Below are 25026 nucleotides of genomic sequence, written 5' to 3'. Positions count from 1 at the left end.
TAGGTTATGAGGACTCCACTAGGTTATGAGGACTCCACTAGTTTATGAGGACTCCATTAGGTTATAAGGACTCCATTAGGTTATGAGGACTCCACTAGGTTATGAGGACTCCACTAGGTTATGAGGACTCCATTAGGTTATGAGGACTCCATTAGGTTATGAGGACTCCACTAGTTTATGAGGACTCCACTAGTTTATGAGGACTCCACTAGTTTATGAGGACTCCATTAGGTTATGAGGACTCCACTAGTTTATGAGGACTCCACTAGGTTATGAGGACTCCATTAGGTTATGAGGACTCCACTAGGTTATGAGGACTCCACTAGGACTCCACTAGTTTATGAGGACTCCATTAGGTTATGAGGACTCCACTAGGACTCCACTAGTTTATGAGGACTCCATTAGGTTATGAGGACTCCACTAGGACTCCATTAGGTTATGAGGACTCCACTAGGACTCCATTAGGTTATGAGGACTCCACTAGTTTATGAGGACTCCATTAGGTTATGAGGACTCCATTAGGTTATGAGGACTCCACTAGGTTATGAGGACTCCACTAGTTTATGAGGACTCCACTAGTTTATGAGGACTCCATTAGGTTATGAGGACTCCATTAGGTTATGAGGACTCCACTAGTTTATGAGGACTCCACTAGGTTATGAGGACTCCATTAGGTTATGAGGACTCCATTAGGTTATGAGGACTCCACTAGTTTATGAGGACTCCACTAGGACTCCACTAGTTTATGAGGACTCCACTAGTTTATGAGGACTCCATTAGGTTATGAGGACTCCACTAGTTTATGAGGACTCCACTAGGTTATGAGGACTCCATTAGGTTATGAGGACTCCACTAGGTTATGAGGACTCCACTAGGACTCCACTAGGTTATGAGGACTCCACTAGGTTATGAGGACTCCATTAGGTTATGAGGACTCCACTAGGACTCCACTAGGTTATGAGGACTCCATTAGTTTATGAGGACTCCACTAGGACTCCATTAGGTTATGAGGACTCCACTAGGTTATGAGGACTCCATTAGTTTATGAGGACTCCACTAGTACTCCACTAGGTTATGAGGACTCCACTAGGTTATGAGGACTCCACTAGGTTATGAGGACTCCATTAGTTTATGAGGACTCCATTAGTTTATGAGGACTCCACTAGGACTCCACTAGGTTATGAGGACTCCACTAGGTTATGAGGACTCCATTAGGTTATGAGGACTCCACTAGGTTATGAGGACTCCACTAGTTTATGAGGACTCCACTAGGTTATGAGGACTCCACTAGTTTATGAGGACTCCACTAGGACTCCACTAGGTTATGAGGACTCCACTAGGTTATGAGGACTCCATTAGGTTATGAGGACTCCATTAGGTTATGAGGACTCCACTAGGACTCCACTAGGTTATGAGGACTCCACTAGGTTATGAGGACTCCATTAGGTTATGAGGACTCCATCAGTTTATGAGGACTCCACTAGGACTCCACTAGGTTATGAGGACTCCACTAGGTTATGAGGACTTCACTAGTTTATGAGGACTCCATTAGGACTCCACTAGGTTATGAGAACTCCATTAGGTTATGAGGACTCCATTGAATGTGTGTACACTATGCACATAAAGGCAATCTCTAACATTAAGCTATTGTTCAGCTCAGTATGTGTGTGTGTGTGTGTGTGTGTGTGTGTGTGTGTGTGTGTGTGTGTGTGTGTGTGTGTGTGTGTGTGTATATATGCGTGTGTGACAGGAGGCTGCTGATGGGGAGGACGGCTCATAGTAATGTCTGGAACGGGATTTAATGGAATGGTATCAAACACATGGAAACCATGGAAACCATGTGTTTGATGTATTTGATGCCTTTCTACTCATTCCGCTCCATCCGTTTCCACGAGCCTGGCCCTCCCCAATTAAGGTGCCACCAGCCTCCTGTGGTGTGTGTGTGTGTGTGTGCAGCTGCATCATTGCGTCTCGAAACATCCAATTATTTACCAGCACACAAATCAAAACAACCTTGAAAAGTGTTCATTTCCAAAGCCTGTTTGTCTGCTGAACGTTGGAAGATGAAGTACTTGACAAAGGTCTGGGTCCAAGGACACCATTCAGCTGCCACTATGTAAAAGACATGCTATAACAGACATGTTATAACAGACATGTTATAACAGACATGCTATAACAGACATGTTATAACAGACATGCTGTAACAGGCTGATAAGGGCAGTGTTATAACAGACATGTTATAACAGACATGCTATAACAGACATGTTATAACAGACATGCTGTAACAGGCTGATAAGGGCAGTGTTATAACAGACATGTTATAACAGACATGCTATAACAGACATGTTATAACAGACATGCTGTAACAGGCTGATAAGGGCAGTGTTATAACAGACATGTTATAACAGACATGTTATAACAGGCTGATAAGGGCAGTGTTATAACAGACATGCTACAACAGACATGCTACAACAGACATGTTATAACAGACATGCTATAACAGACATGTTATAACAGGCTGATAAGGGCAGTGTTATAGCAGACATGTTATAACAGACATGTTATAACAGACATAACAGACATGTTATAACAGGCTGATAAGGGCAGTGTTATAACAGACATGTTATAACAGACATGTTATAACAGGCTGATAAGGGCAGTGTTATAACAGACATGCTATAACAGGCTGATAAGGGAAGTATTATAACAGACATGCTATAACAGACATGCTATAACAGGCTGATAATAGCAGTGTTATAACAGACATGCTATAACAGACATGTTATAACAGGCTGATAAGGGCAGTGTTCTAACAGACATGCTATAACAGGCTGATAAGGGCAGTGTTATAACAGACATGCTATAACAGACATGTTATAACAGGCTGATAAGGTCAGTGTTATAACACATAACAGACATGTTATAACAGGCTGATAAGGGCAGTGTTATAACAGATAACAGACATGTTATAACAGGCTGATAAGGGCAGTGTTATAACAGACATGTTATAACAGGTTGATAAGGGCAGTGCTATAACAGACATGTTATAACAGGCTGATAAGGGCAGTGTTACTATAGTTCTAACCATTATTTCTACTTTTACTTGGCTGTGTCATCCAACCTTGAAGTTTCAGTTTTCAATTCAGTCTATTTCAAAATCTCCTATTTATTTTTCACTTCTTGCATTTTCAATTCAGGCAATTCGCTAATAAAAAATGTCCCACTTCAATTCATTTCCCGGGCCTGAATGAATTGGAAACTGAATTGAACCTAACCTAACCTAACCAAACCTATGTCCATAATCGTTAGTTCGCTAAATAGCTTTTTATTTTCATGGTTCTGCGTGTACTGTAGCTAAGTACAGGAGGTCCCAGTCCAGAACACGGTGCTTTATCTGCTGAGTTGACGGACCTGAGGTCCCAGTATATATACTGGGGGCTATAATACGCTTAATGAAAAATAAACTGTTAACATAAATTGATACTTTGAGTCAAAACATGTTAGAAACACCATTGGCAGTGATTACAGCTATGAGTCTTCTTGGGTAAGTCTCATATAAGAGCTTTGTACAGCTGGATTGTACAACATTTGCCCATTATTATTTTCAAAATTCTTCAAGCTTTATCAAAGTCCTACGGAGGTCCTAAAAAGGTCCTGACATGATCCTCAGTGACGTCCAGTAACTTACAGGGAACTAGAACGTTCCCTTGGGACCATCACACGAGGTCCTAAGGACTAATCAAATTAATGTGCTTAGAATGTCCAAATAAGGTCATGACATGGTCCTTAGTGATGTCCAGGAAACTACACAAAGGTCCTCCAGAGAACGTTCCCTTGGGAACTTCACGCAACGTTTTTACACTGTCTCGGGAACGTCAGTGGGATAACGTTGCATCAAAAGCCTTAAGGGACCTAATTGGAATGTAGCCAAATGTCCTCAGGACATCCTTTGTTTGCTGGGTTGTGTGTAGTTTGACTGTAGTCAGATCTCATCAGGGGTGTGTGAGTCCCAAATGGAACCCTATTCCCTATATAGTGCACTACTTTTGACCAGAGCCCTATGAAACCCTCTTCCCTATGTAGTGCACTACTTTTGACCAGAGCCCTATGGAACCCTCTTCCCTATATAGTGCACGACCTTTGACCAGAGCCCTATGGAACCCTCTTCCCTATATAGTGCACGACCTTTGACCAGAGCCTTATGGATGCCTTTTGGAATAACAGTCTTTGTCTAGTCCAAGGCTAGCTATTTACCTACAATAACTATTTCAGAATTTGATGAATGCTTATTGGTCACATTCATCAACACACACACGCACGCTCATACACACACATACACATCATCCTTCTCTTCCTACTCTCTCTATTATAAAGCCATCCATCAGTCTTCCTATAACACCTAGAGAGCTGCATTACAGCACACCATGTAGGTTCCTGTAATGGTGCTAAATTAGACTAGCAACTGAGCATCTCAGAGTACCTACAAACTAATGTACTCTAAAAAATAAATGGGATTTCTGTATAGAACCTTTCTGAGGGCCATATGAAGCAATCCATTGACCCCTTTTTGGTTCTATATGGCATAATTTACTCTAACTACTAATTTCATCTAACTACTCATTTCATCTAGCTACTCATTTAATCTAACTACTAATTTCATCTAGCTACTCATTTCATCTAGCTACTCATTTCATCTAACTACTCATTTCATCTAACTACTCATTTCATCTAGCTACTCATTTTCTAAGTACTCATTTCATCTAACTACTCATTTCATCTAGCTACTCATTTCATCTAAGTACTCATTTAATCTAACTACTCATTTCATTTTACTACTAATTTCCACTAACTACTCATTTTCTGTAACTACTCAATTCATCTAACTACTCATTTCATCTAACTACTCATTTCATCTAACTACCTGGTGGGGGTCTGGTGGTGGGGGTCTGGTGGTGGGGTATGGTGGGGGTCTGGTGGTGGGGGTCTGGTGGTGGGGGTCTGGTGGTGGGGTATGGTGGGGGTCTGGTGGTGGGGGGTCTGGTAGTGGGGGTCTGGTGGTGGTGGTCTGGTGGTGGGGGGTCTGGTGGTGGGGGTCTGGTGGTGGGGGGTCTGGTGTTGTGGGTCTGGTGGTGGGGGTCTGGTGGTGGGGTATGGTGGGGGTCTGGTGGTGGGGGGTCTGGTGGTGGGGGTCTGGTGGTGGGGTATGGTGGGGGGTCTGGTGGTGGGGGGTCTGGTGGTGGGGGTCTGGTGGTGGGGTCTGGTGGTGGGGGTCTGGTGGTGGGGGTCTGGTGTTGTGGGTCTGGTGGTGGGGGTCTGGTGGTGGGGGGTCTGGTGGTGGGGGTCTGGTGTTGTGGGCCTGGTAGTGGGGGTCTGGTGGTGGGGGGTCTGGTGGTGGGGGTCTGGTGGTGGGGGTCTGGTGTTGTGGGCCTGGTAGTGGGGGGTCTGGTGGTGGGGTCTGGTGGTGGGGTCTGGTGGTGGGGTCTGGTGGTGGGGGTCTGGTGGTGGGGGTCTGGTGTTGTGGGCCTGGTAGTGGGGGTCTGGTGGTGGGGGTCTGGTGGTGGGGGTCTGGTGGTGGGGGTCTGGTGTTGTGGGTCTGGTGGTGGGGGTCTGGTGTTGTGGGTCTGGTGGTGGGGGTCTGGTGGTGGGGGTCTGGTGTTGTGGGTCTGGTGGTGGGGGTCTGGTGTTGTGGGTCTGGTGGTGGGGGTCTGGTGGTGGGGGGTCTGGTGTTGTGGGTCTGGTGGTGGGGGGTCTGGTGGTGGGGGTCTGGTGTTGTGGGCCTGGTGGTGGGGGGTCTGGTGGTGGGGGTCTGGTGGTGGGGGTCTGGTGGTGGGGTCTGGTGGTGGGGGTCTGGTGGTGGGGGTCTGGTGGTGGGGGTCTGGTGTTGTGGGTCTGGTGGTGGGGGTCTGGTGTTGTGGGCCTGGTGGTGGGGGTCTGGTGGTGGGGGGTCTGGTGGTGGGGGGTCTGGTGGTGGGGGTCTGGTGTTGTGGGCCTGGTGGTGGGGGTCTGGTGTTGTGGGCCTGGTGGTGGGGGTCTGGTGGTGGGGTCTGGTGGTGGGGGGTCTGGTGGTGGGGGTCTGGTGTTGTGGGCCTGGTGTTGTGGGTCTGGTGGTGGGGTCTGGTGGTGGGGGTCTGGTGGTGGGGGTCTGGTGTTGTGGGGGTCTGGTGGGGGCATGGGGCCATATGGCACGAGACGGCGTCCAAATTGAACAAACAGAGATTTGACAAAACAACGCAGCAGGAGAGTCATTAGCCCCCACAGTGTGTCCTGTCAAGCAGGCTTCTAGCCAGCGTCCCTAATGGCACCCTATTCCCTATATAGTGCACTACTTTTGAAGCAGAGCTCTATGTGCAGTGCACTATATAGGGAATAGGGTGTCATTTGTGACAAAAACCCTAGTCAAATACATATCAGGGTCATACTGAGACAGCCACTGATAAAGTGTTTGGAAGCAGTAGGGAGACGGGGATAGTTCATCCTTACACAGATTTCTCCCCCCGAAGCCACTTGCAGTAACTAGCAGCTGTAGACTGTTATGTATGATCACGACCAAGCTGTTTTGAATTGGAGAGAGAGAGAGAGAGAGAGAGAGAGAGAGAGAGAGAGAGAGAGAGAGAGAGAGAGAGAGAGAGAGAGAGAGAGAGAGAGAGAGAGAGAGAGAGAGAGAGAGAGAGAGAGAGAGAGAGAGAGAGTAAGAGAGAGAGAGAGAGAGAGAGAGAGAGAGAGAGAGAGAGAGAGAGAGAGAGAGACACACACACAGAGAGACACACACACACAGAGATTAAAGGTCAGGGGGACACATTTTGAGCATGTTGTTGTTAAGTATAATTACGTACAGAGGTACAATGCAGAAGCCTTAAATTGACCGTGAGCTGCATTGTGTTGTAGAATGAGGACTTGAACAGACAGGTCAATACTGTATTGTTGCCAGATGAATAGGAGAGAGAAGTTCAGGCAGGTCAATACTGTATTGTTTCAGGTTGAATAGGAGAGAGCATTTCTATTTTCATCTATTTTGATAACTTTAGTTTAAATCTATCACTGGACAGAGGTGTGTGTGTGTGTGTGTGTGTGTGTGTGTGTGTGTGTGTGTGTGTGTGTGTGTGTGTGTGTGGAGTGCAATCAGAGTAATATTTATGTGGAGTAGACTACCGTGATGAGGCTCTATGGAGTAGACTACCGTGATGAGGCTCTATGGAGTAGACTACCGTGATGAGGCTCTATGGAGTAGAATACCGTGATGAGGCTCTATGGAGTAGAATACCATGATGAGGCTCTATGGAGTAGAATACCGTGATGAGGCTCTATGGAGTAGAATACCGTGATGAGGCTCTATGGAGTAGAGTACCATGATGCTCTATGGAGTAGAGTACCATGATGAGGCTCTATGGAGTAGAATACCGTGATGAGGCTCTATGGAGTAGAATACCATGAGGCTCTATGGAGTAGAGTACCATGATGAGGCTCTATGGAGTAGAATACCATGATGAGGCTCTATGGAGTAGAATACCATGAGGCTCTATGGAGTAGAATACCATGAGGCTCTATGGAGTAGAATACAGTGATGAGGCTCTATGGAGTAGAATACCATGATGAGGCTCTATGGAGTAGAATACCATGAGGCTCTATGGAGTAGAGTACCATGATGAGGCTCTATGGAGTAGAATACCATGAGGCTCTATGGAGTAGAATACCATGATGAGGCTCTATGGAGTAGAATACCATGAGGCTTTATGGAGTAGAATACCATGATGAGGCTCTATGGAGTAGAATACCGTGATGAGGCTCTATGGAGTAGAATACCATGAGGCTCTATGGAGTAGAGTACCATGATGAGGCTCTATGGAGTAGAATACCATTATGAGGCTCTATGGAGTAGAGTACCATGATGAGGCTCTATGGAGTAGAATACCATGAGGCTCTATGGAGTAGAATACTGTGATGAGGCTCTATGGAGTAGAGTACCATGATGAGGCTCTATGGAGTAGAATACCATGAGGCTCTATGGAGTAGAATACCATGAGGCTCTATGGAGTAGAATACCGTGATGAGGCTCTATGGAGTAGAGTACCATGATGAGGCTCTATGGAGTAGAATACCATGAGGCTCTATGGAGTAGAATACAGTGATGAGGCTCTATGGAGTAGAATACAGTGATGAGGCTCTATGGAGTAGAATACCGTGATGAGGCTCTATGGAGTAGAATACCATGAGGCTCTATGGAGTAGAGTACCATGATGAGGCTCTATGGAGTAGAATACCATGATGAGGCTCTATGGAGTAGAATACCGTGATGAGGCTCTATGGAGTAGAATACCATGAGGCTCTATGGAGTAGAATACCGTGATGAGGCTCTATGGAGTAGAATACCATGAGGCTCTATGGAGTAGAATACCATGAGGTTATATAGAGTAGACTACCATGATGAGGTTATATGGAGTAGACTACCGTGATGAGGTTATATGGAGTAGAATACCATGATGAGGCTCTATGGAGTAGAATACCATGATGAGGTGTGGTGGCTAATGTCTGCATTAACAAATGAGGAGAGTTACAAACACATCAGTCTGAGTTAAACTACATCTTTAATAATTAAGATACTTTTGCAAAAGCACTTTGACTTTCAACGATTCACCATTTCTAATGGCCCGTTGAGAGTGTCAACACAATGGCTACTGAGATATTTTATAGCAAATATCCACCCCCCTTTGACATGACAAACCACAGATCTTAGGAACAGTTCACAAAGGACCTTATACTTTAGAGAGGAGTATCCACAGCCAGATAGCGTTCGCTATAAATTATCGTTCAGTTTGGTCCCTAATGACGAGGTTCTAATCTCGTCCCTGGTACTTTATAGAACAAAAACGGCATTTCATCCAATGGCATAAATCAATTGTCAACTCTAGATACTCCCATCTCAAGTAAACCCCTCTTGACTCCACTCCTGGACAAGCTCACTGAGGGGAGTGACTTGCGCACAGACATTGTGGAGACAAATAATTGGTTCCCCATTAATCACGCCATCTCTTCACATGGTTTAAGAATAGGTAAATACACATTCACATGTGAAGACAATGTTTCATTCTGTCCTCCTCCCTGTCTGATATTCTGCATAGCGACAGAGACATGTAAAAAACAAGTCTGACCTCTCCCCTCTCTGGGCCCCAAGTGACTGAGCCCCAGCTAAGGGAAACGTGCAACTGAAAGACAGCAGAGTCCAAAGGGATACTTTCTAATGACAAGTATCTCACATAAGCATATTATACAAATAAAACATCTTAATTATCTATGTTACCCAACTAATTCTGATTCATCCGCCACAGAGGTTATATGGAGTAGAGTACCATGAGGCTCTATGGAGTAGAATACCATGAGGCTCTATGGAGTAGAATACCATGATGAGGCTCTATGGAGTAGAATACCATGATGAGGCTCTATGGAGTAGAATACCATGATGAGGCTCTATGGAGTAGAATACCATGATGAGGCTCTATGGAGTAGAATACCGTGATGAGGCTCTATGGAGTAGAATACCATGATGAGGCTCTATGGAGTAGAATACCATGATGAGGCTCTATGGAGTAGAATACCATGATGAGGCTCTATGGAGTAGAATACCATGATGAGGCTCTATGGAGTAGAATACCGTGATAAGGCTCTATGGAGTAGAATACCGTGATGAGGCTCTATGGAGTAGAATACCATGAGGCTCTATGGAGTAGAATACCATGAGGCTCTATGGAGTAGAATACCGTGAGGCTCTATGGAGTAGAATACCGTGATGAGGCTCTATGGAGTAGAATACCATGAGGCTCTATGGAGTAGAATACCATGAGGCTCTATGGAGTAGAATACCATGAGGCTCTATGGAGTAGAATACCATGATGAGGCTCTATGGAGTAGAATACCATGAGGCTCTATGGAGTAGAATACCATGAGGCTCTATGGAGTAGAATACCGTGATGAGGCTCTATGGAGTAGAATACCGTGATAAGGCTCTATGGAGTAGAATACCGTGATGAGGCTCTATGGAGTAGAATACCATGAGGCTCTATGGAGTAGAGTACCATGATGAGGCTCGACACTCATTCACTGCTTAATCTGGTCTGGCTCCCTTTTTCCATCTATTTTCAATGTGCACAAAGTATATGTTTGTCTGAGTTTAAGGTAGTTGTTTTGTTACAGACTGCTTTGAGTTGAATTGGCCCGAAGGAGGCCCAAAAAGCTCCCAGTCCAAAGACATCCCAAAAGTGTATTATCTGCACAAAATAGCGTGATTTTGTTCCAGAGTCGTGTCTTTCTGGAGGAGGTCCTGAAAACAAGTTGTTTCTTGAGGCAAACAAACTCTATTATTGCTTCTCCACCCCCAGATTCACTGACTAATTGACCATCGTCAGGCCCGCTGATGTATCTGCCTTCACAACACAAAGCCTTGCCAAATGAATTAGATGGTAAAGGGTATGGATCGGATTGCTTGGCTTGAATTGGGAGGAAAAAGTTTCAAAATGAATTTAACTTCTCTCTCTCTCTTCAGCACAGTCTTTTCTACCCAATCCTTCAAATGTCTTTCCAGGTATGAGTCATCTCTAACATCTCTGTTTTAACTAATAATCTTTGTTATTGTTTGTTTTGTGTTCTCCTAAACAGGAAGCTGGCTAAGAAGCGTAATTGAGCGTTACACAGCAGGACATTATAATGATTGATTAATTGATTGTTGATTAATTATTGATTTGTTATTGTTTGTCTTGTGTTCTCCTAAACAGGAAGCTGGCTAAGAAGCGTAAAGAGACGTTGAGCAGTACTCGACAGGAGATGACAGTGATGGTTAACTCTATGGATAAGAGTTATACGGAGCAGGGGACAAACTGTGACGAGGCCTTGTCCTTCATGGACACACACAGCCACACCCTCAACACTAGGAGTGAGTGTACCCTCACAATCAATGGGAGAAGTAAGTTGTACTGGGAAAAAGACGTACCTTCAGACTTTGATTGGCCTTTTTTCCCTTCTGAAATCAGTTGTATTGATCAAATATCTTATCCCTATACTGTAGTATGCTTTGACTCCCAACCACGCAAGTCATAGACTGTTCTCTCTGCTACCGCACGGCAAGCGGTACCAGTGCACCTGGAACCAACAGGACCCTGAACAGCTTCTAACCCCCAAGTCATAAGACTGATAAATAGATAGTTAACAGTAGAACCACTATAGACCAATTTTTTTTTAAATCAGCCCCCTCCAAATAAATATGTCCAGCTCTTTCCCTGACCTTTCCTAAATGTTTCTATTTTACACTGCTCATTTGTACGAATTTTGAAGTCACAATCAGAAAAGTATTTAGGGCCTTTTCACAGTTTTTAAAATGTAAAAATAAGCTGTTATGGGACTGTTTTGTTTACTATAACTATGCTGAACAAAAATATAAATGCAACATGCAACAATTTCAATGGTTTTACTGAGTTACAGTTCATATAAAGGAAATCAGTCCATTTAAATGAATTCATTAGGCCCTAATCTATGGATTTCACATGACTGGGCAGGGGCACAGTCATGGGTGGGCCTGGGAGGGCCTAGCCCTACCCACTTGGGAGCCAAGCCCACAACAAAAGGGCTTTATTACAGACAGAAATACTCCCCCGTTTCATCAGCTGTCCAGGTGGCTGGTCTCAGACGATTCCACAGGTGAAGAAGCCGGATGTGGAGATCCTGGGCTGGTGTAGTTACACATGGTCTGCGGTTGTGAGGTCGGTTGGACATAATGCCAAATTCTCTAAAATGACATTGGAGCCAGCTTATGGTACAGAAATTAACATTAAATGTTAACAGCTCTGTGGACATTGCTGCAGTCAGCATGCCAATTGCACGCTCCCTCAAAACTTGAGACATCTGTGGCATTGTGTTGTGTGACAAAACTGCACATTTTAGAGTGGCCTTTTATTGTCCCCAGCACAAGGTGCACCTATGTAATGATCATGGTGTTTAATCAGCTTCTTGATATGCCACACCTGTCAGGTGGATGGATCATCTTGGAAAATGAGAAATGCTCACTAACTGTCTTGTTGGCTCAAATAGCCGACCAATCAGCCTGTTACCAACCCTTAGTAAACTTCTGGAAAAAATTGTGTTTGACCAGATACAATGCTATTTCACAGTAAACAAATTGACAACAGAATTTCAGCATACTTGTAGGGAAGGACACTCAACAAGCACAGTATTTACACAAATGACTGATGATTGGCTGAGAGAAATTGATGAATAAATGATTGTGGGGGCTGTCTTGTTAAACTTCAGTGCAGCTTTTGACATTATCCATCATAGTCTGCTGCTGGAAAAGTGTATGTGTTATGGCTTTACACCCCCTGCTATAATGTGGATAAAGAGTTACTTGTCTAACAGAACACGGAGGGTGTTCTTTAATTGAAGCCTCTCAAATATAATCCAGTTAGAATCAGGAATTCCCCAGGGTAACTGTTTAAGCCCCTTGATTTTTTCCATTTTTACTAACGACATGCCACTGACTAAGTAAAGCCAGAGTGTCTATGTATGCGGATGACTCAACACTATACACGTCAGCTACTACAGCAACTGAAATTACTTCAACACTCAACAAAGAGCTGCAGTTAGTTTCAAAGTGGGTGGCAAGGAATAAGTTAGCCCTAAATATTTCTAAAACTAAAAGCATTGTATTTGGAACAAAACATTCACTAAACCCTTAACCTCAACTAAATATTGTAATAAATAATGTGGAAATTGAGCAAGTTGAGATGACTAAACTGCTTGGAGTAACCCTAGATTGTATACTGTCATGGTCAAAACATATTTATGCAATAGTAGCTAAGATGGGGAGAAGTCTGTCCATAATAAAGCAATGCTCTGCCTTCTTAACAGCATTATCAACAAGGCAGGTCCTACAGGCTCTAGTTTTGTCGCACCTTGACTACTATTCAGTCGTGTGGTCAGGACTTAGGAAAATTGCAATGGGCTCAGAACAGGGCAGCATGCCTGGCCCTTGGATGTACACAGAGAGCTAATATTAATAATATGCATGTCAATCTCTCCTGGCTGAAAGTGGAGGAGAGATTGACGTCATCACTACTTTTATTTATGAGAGGTATTGACATGTTGAATGCACCGAGCTGTCTGTCTAAACTACTGGCACACAGCTCGGACACCCATACATACCCCACAAGACATGCCACAAGAGGTCTCTTCACAGTTCCCAAGTTCAGAACATACTATGGGAGGCACACAGTACTACATAGAGCCATGACTACATGGAACTCTATTCCACATCAAGTAACTGACGCAAGCAGTAAAATTAGATAAAAAAAACATCTTATGGAACAGCGGGGACTGTGAAGAAACACAAACATTGGCACAGACACATGCATACACACACACACGATAACATATGCACTATACATACACATGGATTTAGTACTGTAGATACAGTTGAAGTCGAAAGTTTACATACATTTAGGTTGGAGTCATTAAAACTTGTTTTTCAACCACTCCACACATTTCTTGTTAACAAACTATAGTTTTGGCAAGTCGGTTAGGACATCTACTTTGTGCATGACACAAGTAATTTTTCCAACAATTGTTTACAGATAGATTAGTTCACTTATAATTCACTGTATCACAATTCCAGTGGGTAAGAAGTTTACATACACTAAATTGACTGTGTCTTTAAACAGCGTGGAAAATTTCAGAAAATGATGTCATGGCTTTAGAAGCTTCTGATAGGCTAATTGACATCATTTGAGTCAATTGGAGCTGTACCTGTGGATGTATTTCAAGGCCTACCTTCAAACTCAGTGCCTCTTTGCTTGACATCATGGGAAAATCAAAAGAAATCAACCAAATCCTCAGAAAAACAATTGTAGACCTCCACAAGTCTGGTTCATCCTTGGGAGCAATTTCCAAATGCCTGAACATGCCACGTTCAACTGTACAAGCAATAGTACGCAAGTATAAACACCATGGGACCACGCAGCCGTCATACCGCTCAGGAAGGAGATGCGTTCTGTCTCCTAAAGATGAACGTACTTTGGTGCGAAAAGGGGAAATAAATCCCAGAACAACAGCAAAGGACCTTGTGAAGATGCTGAAGGAAACAGGTACAAAAGTATCTATATCCACAGTAAAACGGGTCCTATATCGACATAACCTGAAAGGCCACTCAGCAAGGAAGAAGCCACTGCTCCAAAACCGCCATAAAATGCCAGACTACGATTTGCAACTGTACATGGGGACAAAGATCGTACTTTTTGGAGAAATGTCCTCTGGTCTGATGAAACAAAAATAGAACTGTTTGGCCATTATGACCATTGTTATGTTTGGAGGAAAAAGGGCGAGGCTTGCAAGCCGAAGAACACCATCCCAACCATGAAGCACGGGGGTGGCAGCATCATGTTGTGGGGGTGCTCTGCTGCAGGAGGGACTGGTGCACTTCACAAAATAGATGGCATCATGAGAGGGGAAAATGATGTGGATATATTGAAGCAACATCTCAAGACATCAGTCAGGAAGTTAAAGCTTGGTGGCAAATTGGTCTTCCAAATGAACAATGACCCCAAGCATACTTCCAAAGTTGTGGCAAAATGGCTTAAGGACAACAAAGTCACGGTATTGGAGTGGACATCACAAAGCCCTGACCTCAATCCTATGGAAACTTTGTGTGCAGAACTGAAGAAGCATGTGAGAGCAAGGAGGCCTACAAACCTGACTCCGTTACACCAGCTCTGTGAGGCGGAATGGGCCAAAATTCACCCAACTTATTGTGGGAAGCTTGTGGAAGGCTACCCAAAACGTTTGACCCAAGTTAAACAATTTAAAGGCAGTGCTACCATATATTAATTTAGAGTACGTAAACTTCTGACCCACTTGGAATGTGATGAAAGAAATAAAAGCTGAAATAAATCATTCTCTCTACTGTTATTCTGACATTTCACATTCTTAAAATAAATCGGTGATCCTAACTGACCTAAGACAGGGGAATTTTTACCAGGATTAAATGTTAGGAATTGTGAAAAACTGAGTTTAAATGTATTTGGCTGAGGTGTATGTAAACTTCAGACTTCAACTGTATATGTAGATATGTAGTAGTGGTGGAGTAGGGGCCTGAGGGCACACAATGTGTTGTGAAATCTGTGAATGTATTGTAATGTTTTAAAAATTGTATAAACTGCCTTAATTTTGCTGGACCCCAGGAAGAGTAGCTGCTGCTTTGACAGCAGCTAATGGGGATGTAAACAAATAGGTACACAACATTTGAGAGAAATAAGCACATGGCATATGTTTGTGCTTATGGAACATTTCTGGGATCTTTTATTTCAGATCATGAAATGTGGGACCAACACTTTACATGTTGTGTTTATGTTTTAAAGCTAACACCTTTCAGCACCTCAGTCTCTGTAATACCCACTTGACTTTGGTTCAGTATAGTACGGTCGTTGTTGCATTTTTGAGAATTGTGACTTGGTCCCCCAAATTTGTTGTTGTTGTTGATATTACCTAATTTTAAAATTATGTCATAAAGAGTGCATGTTCAACTTCATAAAAAACATGTTTTCCCATCTCAAGAGGTTAAATACAAAATATATACTATAATAAGTGCCAAATAAAGTTACAGGGTTGACCTTAACAGGTTTTACCATTTCATCTGAAATCCATAAATCCACTTGTGACTGGAGGAATGGGAGCTTGTTGAGCCCAATAGTGTGTGGTAAATCAATGCAAGCTTCACAAAAAAAAAAAAGGTTTTGTTAAAACATTTCTATCCTGTCTATCTATGGGTGTCACGGATCCCACCGAAACTTTCATTACGCACACCTGGCCCCTATTCCCAGTGATTAGTAATGGTATAAGTGTGCCCTTGGTTTACCAGTGTCCTGTTGATTATTGTTACAATGTCTATTGGTTAGTGTAAGTACCTGTGCTGTGTGTTTTGGCTTTCGTGCAAGTTGTGGATTGTGCAGATGATTACGGGTCTCGTGTTAATCATTGTGCGCTCATGTTATTTATTCGAGGTACACCTCTTTTGTTTGGTTTCCTACCATGTGTTTTGTATACGTGTTTGTTTGGTCTTCGTCCCCGTGCCTTTACATGGCACGCCGTAATTTGGGTACAATAAAAAACCCTATTACGCATTCTTGCGCCTGTCTCCCGACTCATTCAATAACAGCGTGACAATGGGTAACTGTTATGTTTGACCCGCTCAGCAAAATACCAGAGAATGATCAAAAGGAGTAGAACCAGTTCACGTGCTTTTACATTTTGATTTGACTATTAGATGTTCAATGTTTCTTTTGAAAAAATATTTAAAAAAGTTAAGAGTTTCATCCGTATAAAAATTATAATTCCGTTCACAAAACACAGTTGACTTTAAAATGAGGGACAGACGTACACTACCGGTCAAAGGTTTTAGAACTACTCATTTCAGGGTTTTTCTTTAGTTTTTACTATTTTCTACATTTTAGAATAGTAGTGAAGACATCAAAACTGAAATAACACATAAGGAATAATGTAGTAACCAACAAAAAAAAGTGTTAAACAAATCTAAATATATTTTATATTTGAGATTATTCAAATAGCCACCCTTTGCCTTGATAACAGCTTTGAAAACACTTGGCAAATGTATCCATGCGGTCTTTATTAAAGTGCACTTAATTTAATATAACAGGCTTTTAAAATTCAATATTGGTGCACAATTTTTACTTAAAATATCAAAGGCACTCAAAAGGAACCCATTTGGTGGAATGACTCTGTCCTGTATACATTACCACGGCATGGCTATTGTTGAATAACACTATACCCTAATCCTTAAAACCTTATACCAAACTCCGTCTCTAACAGCTTTGTCTGGGGCTAGGCCTTGGAGCCTGATCGTGACCCCATATAATCTGACCCAGGCCATCCTGATTTAGACCCTTCTACCCCTCCCTCCCATTAGTCGTGTTCCACTGCTCGGTAGGAAATGACGCCCCTGCACAAGACATTTAAGCTTTGACCTCAACTGACTGTCTGTTAAAATGTGGATGTCTTGAAATTGACATCCCAACTTCCCACCCAGGGACTGTCCAGGTTCCAAAATCCTGAGCCCCTTGACCTTGTTTAACCGTCTATTGATGTCATGTGTAGCTGTTTATACTAGTGTTGTTAGACAAGTTAGTCATCCCTTTAATGCAGTCGTCTGGTGTGTGGCATGGTGTGTATTTTAAAGAAAATGCACTGAAACAAAAATACCTTTAGTTTTGGTGATCCTCTCAGCTACGGCTCAATTGGGTGGATGGATGGCTTATTTTGTATTCCAATGTATTGAACGAATTTATTAATTTATTAATCACAGTTAATCACAATTTATTAATTAATTTATTAATCACAATCTCATTTTCAAGTCCTTGTTGGAAAAAAAACAACAATATTTTGGACATGATTTCGTTTTCAAATAACTGAAAGTGAGAGGTTGTAATCTGAATAATAGGAAAAAGTCTATTGTCCTGCTAATAGCCCGTCCTAGAAACGTTGCTTGCAGAAATCACAGCCTGCTACGCTTGTGAAAACAGAGTTAACTATAATACTTTTTCCTTCTTCCACTTGTTAAAGGATTCCAAATGATAAAGTAATTTTTTTTAATCAATTAGTATATTTGAGTTTAACCACAACATTTGTTGTATTATTTGTTCTGTCTTTGGATTAAACTGAAATTGCAAACAACTTTCTATGAGTTGTTTAAAAAATAACTATATTTTGGAGATTATTTTTTTTCCAAATAACCGAAAGTGAGCGAGGAAAAAGGCCGTCCTTGAACATGGGAGGAGACAATGTTACTAATTTGTAAATAAAGCAAGTTTGTTATTTTGAATGAATTATTTCTGGTTTTTAGAGGGAGAGAAACCAGAAGCCCACCATCGTCTCATGGGTCTCCCGGTTGCGGCCGGCACGGGTATCGAACCAGCGTCTGTAGCAACGCAGTTTGCACTGCGATGCAGTGTTTGCAAAGTTTTTCATCCTGATCAATTGCCTTGCACAAAGTATCTATTGACCTGCTAATAGCCCATAATGGTGCTGTACGAGGTGACGGGTTGGGTCGGGAGTAGGCTACAGTACTACAGTAAAAGAACAATTATCTAAACATTTCCACACCCTAATTGCAGTCTAACCTATACCCAAACAGAGATTCAGTGAAAATAAAAATCTAATTGATTTATCAAGAACAGTCCCCATGCCAGAACAGCACTGTTTTGACATCTGAATGCTGTCTTTTACCCCTTCCACTTGCCTCTTCCATTAATTTTGAAAGAGTATTTTCCAGTAAGCAGAATCAATGCTCTAACTCCCCCTTGCGCCGGTCTGGAGCATTGACGCAGTGACGCAGGGTACTGTACTAAACCACAAATTACCTCTAAATCCCACAGCATAATCTCAAAACCTTTAGTTGAGCAAACACTGTAGCAACCACTGTAGATGACATGGTGTTGGTCCTACATGGTGTTGGTCCTATATGGTGTTGGTCCTAGATGACATGGTGTTGGTCCTAGATGACATGGTGTTGGTCCTAGATGGTGTTGGTCCTAGATGACATGGTGTTGGTCCTAGATGGTGTTGGTCCTAGATGACATGGTATTGGTCCTAGATGACATGGTGTTGGTCCTAGATGGTGTTGGTCCTAGATGGTGTTGGTCCTAGATGGTGTTGGTCCTAGATGACATGGTGATGGTCCTAGATGACATGGTGATGGTCCTAGATGACATGGTGTTGGTCCTAGATGACATGGTGTTGGTCCTAGATGACATGGTGTTGGTCCTAGATGACATGGTGTTGGTCCTAGATGACATGGTGTTGGTCCTAGATGGTGTTGGTCCTAGATGGTGTTGGTCCTAGATGGTGTTGGTCCTAGATGGTGTTGGTCCTAGATGGTGTTGGTCCTAGATGACATGGTGTTGGTCCTAGATGGTGTTGGTCCTAGATGGTGTTGGTCCTAGATGGTGTTGGTCCTAGATGGTGTTGGTCCTAGATAGTGTTGGTCCTAGATGGTGTTGGTCCTAGATGGTGTTGGTCCTAGATGACATGGTGATGGTCCTAGATGACATGGTGATGGTCCTAGATGACATGGTGATGGTCCTAGATGACATGGTGATGGTCCTAGATGGTGATGGTCCTAGATGACATGGTGTTGGTCCTAGATGACATGGTGTTGGTCCTAGATGACATGGTGGTGGTCCTAGATGACATGGTGTTGGTCCTAGATGGTGTTGGTCCCAGATGGTGTTGGTCCTAGATGACATGGTGGTGGTCCTAGATGACATGGTGTTGGTCCTAGATGGTGTTGGTCCTAGATGGTGTTGGTCCTAGATGACATGGTGTTGGTCCTAGATGACATGGTGTTGGTCCTAGATGACATGGTGTTGGTCCTAGATGACATGGTGTTGGTCCTAGATGTTGTTGTTCCTAGATGGTGTTGGTCCTAGATGACATGGTGTTGGTCCTAGATGGTGTTGGTCCTAGATGGTGTTGGTCCTAGATGGTGTTGGTCCTAGATGACATGGTGTTGGTCCTAGATGGCATGGTGTTGGTCCTAGATGGCATGGTGTTGGTCCTAGATGGCATGGTGTTGGTCCTAGATGGCATGGTGTTGGTCCTAGATGACATGGTGTTTGTCCTAGATGACATGGTGTTGGACCTAGATGGTGTTGGTCCTAAATGGTGGTGGTCCTATATGGTGTTGGTCCTAGATGGTGTTGGACCTAGATGGTGTTGGTCCTAGATGGTGTTGGTCATAGATGGTGTTGGTCCTAAATGGTGTTGGACCTAGATGGTGTTGGTCCTAGATGGTGTTGGTCCTAAATGGTGGTGGTCCTAGATGGTGTTGGTCCTAAATGGTGTTGGTCCTAAATGGTGTTGGTCCCAGATGGTGTTGGTCCTAGATGGTGTTGGTCCTAGATGGTGTTGGTCATAGATGGTGTTTGTCCTAGATGACATGGTGTTGGTCCTAGATGACATGGTGTTGGTCCTAGATGGTGTTGGTCCTAGATGGTGTTGGTCCTAGATGGTGTTGGTCCTAGATGGTGTTGGTCCTAGATGGTGTTGGTCCTAGATGACATGGTGTTGGTCCTACATGGTGTTGGTCCTAGATGGTGTTGGTCCTAGATGGTGTTGTTCCTAGATGGTGTTGGTCCTAGATGGTGTTGGTCCTAGATGACATGGTGTTGGTCCTAGATGGTGTTGGTCCTAGATGGTGTTGGTCCTAGATGGTGTTGGTCATAGATGGTGTTGGTCCTAGATGGTGTTGGTCCTAGATAGTGTTGGTCCTAGATGGTGTTGGTCCTAGATGACATGGTGTTGGTCCTAGATGACATGGTGTTGGTCCTAGATGGTGTTGGTCCTAGATGGGTTTGGTCCTAGATGACATGGTGTTGGTCCTAGATATTGTTGGTCCTAGATGGTGTTCGTCCTAGATGACATGGTGTTGGTCCTAGATATTGTTGGTCCTAGATGGTGTTCGTCATAGATGACATGGTGTTGGTCCTAGATGGTGTTGGTCCCAGATGGTGTTGGTCCTAGATGACATGGTGTTGGTCCTAGATGACATGGTGTTGGTCCTAGATGACATGGTGTTGGTCCTAGATGACATGGTGTTGGTCCTATATGACATGGTGTTGGTCCTAGATGGTGTTGGTCCTAGATGACATGGTGTTGGTCCTAGATGGTGTTGGTCCTAGATGGTGTTGGTCCTAGATGGTGTTGGTCCAAGATGGTGTTGGTCCTAGATGGTGTTGGTCCTAGATGGTGTTGGTCCTAGATGGTGTTGGTCCTAGATGGTGTTGGTCCTAGATGGTGTTGGTCCTAGATGACATGGTGTTGGTCCTATATGGTGTTGGTCCTATATGATGTTGGTCCTAAATGATGTTGGTCCTAAATGGTGTTGGTCCTAGATGGTGTTGGTCCTAGATGTCATGGTGTTGGTCCTAGATGACATGGTGTTGGTCCTAGATGACATGGTGTTGGTCCTAGATGGTGTTGGTCCTAGATGGTGTTGGTCCTAGATGACATGGTGTTGGTCCTAGATGACATGGTGTTGGTCCTAGATGACATGGTGTTGGTCATAGATGGTGTTGGTCCTAGATGACATGGTGTTGGTCCTAGATGACATGGTGTTGGTCCTAGATGACATGGTGTTGGTCCTAGATGGTGTTGGTCCTATATGGTGTTGGTCCTAGATGACATGGTGTTGGTCCCAGATGGTGTTGGTCCTAGATGACATGGTGTTGGTCCTCGATTACATGGTGTTGGTCCTATATGGTGTTGGTCCTAGATGACATGGTGTTGGTCCCAGATGGTGTTGGTCCTAGATGACATGGTGTTGGTCATAGATGGTGTTGGTCCTAGATGTCATGGTGTTGGTCCTAGATGACATGGTATTGGTCCTAGATGACATGGTGTTGGTCCTAGATGACATGGTGATGGTCCTAGATGACATGGTGTTGGTCCTAGATGGTGTTGGTCCTAGATGGTGTTGGTCCTAGATGGTGTTGGTCCTAGATGGTGTTGGTCCTAGATGGTGTTGGTCTTAAATGGTGTTGGTCCAAGATGGTGTTGGTCCTAGATGGTGTTGGTCCTAGATGACATGGTGTTGGTCCTAGATGGTGTTGGTCCTAGATGACATGGTGTTGGTCCTAGATGACATGGTGTTGGTCCTAGATGGTGTTGGTCCTAGATGTTGTTGGTCCTAGATGGTGTTGGTCCTAGATGGTGTTGGTCCTAGATGACATGGTGTTGGTCCTAGATGTCATGGTGTTGGTCCTAGATGGTGTTGGTCCTAGATGTTGTTGGTCCTAGATGGTGTTGGTCCTAGATGGTGGTGGTCCTAGATGGTGGTGGTCCTAGATGGTGTTGGTCCTAGATGGTGTTGGTCCTAGATGGTGTTGGTCCTAGATGGTGTTGGTCCTAGATGTCATGGTGTTGGTCCTAGATGTCATGGTATTGGTCCTAGATGACATGGTATTGGTCCTAGATGACATGGTGTTGGTCCTAGATGACATGGTGATGGTCCTAGATGGCATGGTGTTGGTCCTAGATGGTGTTGGTCCTAGATGGTGGTGGTCCTAGATGGTGTTGGTCCTAGATGGTGTTGGTCCTAGATGGTGTTGGTCCTAGATGGTGTTGGTCCTAGATGGTGTTGGTCCAAGATGGTGTTGGTCCTAGATGGTGTTGGTCCTAAATGGTGTTGGTCCTAAATGGTGTTGGTCCCAGATGGTGTTGGTCCTAAATGGTGTTGGTCCTAAATGGTGTTGGTCCTAAATGGTGTTGGTCCAAGATGGTGTTGGTCCTAGATGGTGTTGGTCATAGATGGTGTTTGTCCTAGATGACATGGTGTTGGTCCTAGATGACATGGTGTTGGTCCTAGATGACATGGTGTTGGACCTAAATGGTGTTGGTCCTAGATGGTGGTGGTCCTAAATGGTGGTGGTCCTAGATGGTGTTGGACCTAGATGGTGTTGGTTCTAGATGGTGTTGGTCCTAGATGACATGGTGTTGGTCCTAGATGACATGGTGTTGGTCCTAAATGGTGTTGGTCCTAGATGGTGTTGGTCCTAAATGGTGGTGGTCCTAGATGGTGTTGGTCCTAGATGGTGTTGGTTCTAGATGGTGTTGGTCCTAGATGACATGGTGTTGGTCCTAGATGACATGGTGTTGGTCCTAGATGGTGTTGGTCCTAGATGGTGTTGGTCCTAGATGATGTTGGTCCTAGATGACATGGTGTTGGTCCTAAATGGTGTTGGTCCTAGATGGTGTTGGTCCTAGATGGTGTTGGTCCTAGATGACATGGTGTTGGTCCTAGATGGTGTTGGTCCTAGATGACATGGTGTTGGTCCTAAATGGTGTTGGTCCTAGATGGTGTTGGTCCTAAATGGTGTTGGTCCTAGATGGTGTTGGTCCTAAATGGTGGTGGTCCTAGATGGTGTTGGTCCTAGATGGTGTTGGTCCTAGATGGTGTTGGTCCTAGATGGTGTTGGTCCTAAATGGTGGTGGTCCTAGATGACATGGTGTTGGTCCTAGATGGTGTTGGTCCTAAATGGTGTTGGTCCTAGATGGTGTTGGTCCTAGATGGTGTTGGTCCTAGATGGTGTTGGTCCTAGATGGTGTTGGTCCTAGATGGTGTTGGTCCTAGATGGTGTTGGTCCTAGATGGTGTTGGTCCTACATGGTGTTGGTCCTAGATGACATGGTGTTGGTCCTAAATGGTGGTGGTCCTAGATGGTGTTGGTCCTAGATGGTGTTGGTCCTAGATGACATGGTGTTGGTCCTAGATGGTGTTGGTCCTAGATGACATGGTGTTGGTCCTAGATGGTGTTGGTCCTAGATGGTGTTGGTCCTAGATGTTGTTGGTCCTAGATGGTGTTGGTCCTAGATGACATGGTGTTGGTCCTAAATGGTGTTGGTCCTAGATGGTGTTGGTCCTAAATGGTGTTGGTCCTAGATGGTGTTGGTCCTAAATGGTGGTGGTCCTAGATGGTGTTGGTCCTAGATGGTGTTGGTCCTAGATGACATGGTGTTGGTCCTAGATGGTGTTGGTCCTAGATGACATGGTGTTTGTCCTAGATTACATGGTGTTGGTCCCAGATGGTGTTGGTCCTAGATGGTGTTGGTCCTAGATGGTGTTGGACCTAGATGGTGTTGGTCCTAGATGACATGGTGTTGGTCCTAGATGGTGTTGGTCCTAGATGACATGGTGTTGGACCTAGATGGTGGTGGTCCTAGATGGTGTTGGACCTAGATGGTGTTGGTCCTAGATGGTGGTGGTCCTAGATGACATGGTGTTGGTCCTAAATGGTGTTGGTCCAAGATGGTGTTGGTCCTAGATGGTGTTGGTCCTAGATGGTGTTGGTACTAGATGGTGTTGGTCCTAGATGGTGTTGGTCCTAGATGGTGTTGGTCCTAGATGGTGTTGGTCCTAGATGACATGGTGGTGGTCCTAGATGGTGTTGGTCCTAGATGGTGTTGGACCTAGATGGTGTTGGTCCTAGATGGTGTTGGTCCTAGATGGTGGTGGTCCTAGATGACATGGTGTTGGTCCTAGATGGTGTTGGTCCTAGATGACATGGTGTTGGTCCTAGATGACATGGTGTTTGTCCTAGATGACATGGTGTTGGTCCTAGATGGTGTTGGTCCTAGATGACATGGTGTTGGTCCTAGATGACATGGTGTTGGTCCTAGATGACATGGTGTTGGTCCTAGATGACATGGTGTTGGTCCTAGATGACATGGTGTTGGTCCTAGATGACATGGTGTTGGTCCTAGATGGTGTTAGTCCTAGATGGTGTTGGTCCTAGATGGTGTTGGTCCTAGATGACATGGTGTTGGTCCTAGATGGTGTTGGTCCTAGATGACATGGTGTTGGTCCTAGATGACATGGTGTTGGTCCTAGATGACATGGTGTTGGTCCTAGATGACATGGTGTTGGTCCTATATGACATGGTGTTGGTCCTATATGACATGGTGTTGGTCCTAGATGACATGGTGTTGGTCCTAGATGACATGGTGTTGGTCCTATATGACATGGTGTTGGTCCTAGATGACATGGTGTTGGTCCTAGATGGTGTTAGTCCTAAATGGTGGTGGTCCTAGATGGTGTTGGTCCTAGATGGTGTTGGTCCTAAATGGTGTTGGTCCAAGATGGTGTTGGTCCTAGATGGTGTTGGTCCTAGATGGTGTTGGTCCTAGATGGCATGGTGTTGGACCTAGATGGTGTTGGTCCTAGATGACATGGTGTTGGTCCTAGATGGTGTTGGTCCTAGATGACATGGTGTTGGACCTAGATGGTCGTGGTCCTAGATGGTGTTGGACCTAGATGGTGTTGGTCCTAGATGGTGGTGGTCCTAGATGACATGGTGTTGGTACTAAATGGTGTTGGTCCCAGATGGTGTTGGTCCAAGATGGTGTTGGTCCTAGATGGTGTTGGTCCTAGATGGTGTTGGTACTAGATGGTGTTGGTCCTAGATGGTGTTGGTCCTAGATGGTGTTG

The 25026-nt window shown here is 44.2% G+C and overlaps 1 protein-coding gene across 3 annotated transcripts in view; it reads left to right on the top strand.

Annotated features, from left to right (window-relative positions):
- LOC106596771 (receptor-type tyrosine-protein phosphatase mu) overlaps positions 1–25026 on the top strand; it is a 548750-nt gene that overhangs the window by 316351 nt on the left and 207373 nt on the right. For all 3 annotated transcript variants that reach the window (XM_045714448.1, XM_045714447.1, XM_045714446.1), the window contains one exon: positions 10764–10951. In XM_045714448.1, the coding sequence (XP_045570404.1) occupies positions 10764–10951 (188 nt within the window). The remainder of the gene's footprint in view (positions 1–10763; positions 10952–25026) is intronic.

Source organism: Salmo salar, chromosome ssa03 (assembly GCF_905237065.1).
Source record: "Salmo salar chromosome ssa03, Ssal_v3.1, whole genome shotgun sequence".
Classification (NCBI taxonomy): domain Eukaryota; kingdom Metazoa; phylum Chordata; class Actinopteri; order Salmoniformes; family Salmonidae; genus Salmo; species Salmo salar.
The sequence above is the reverse complement of the archived record's forward strand: the minus strand, read 5'-3'. Positions and strand labels throughout refer to the sequence as shown.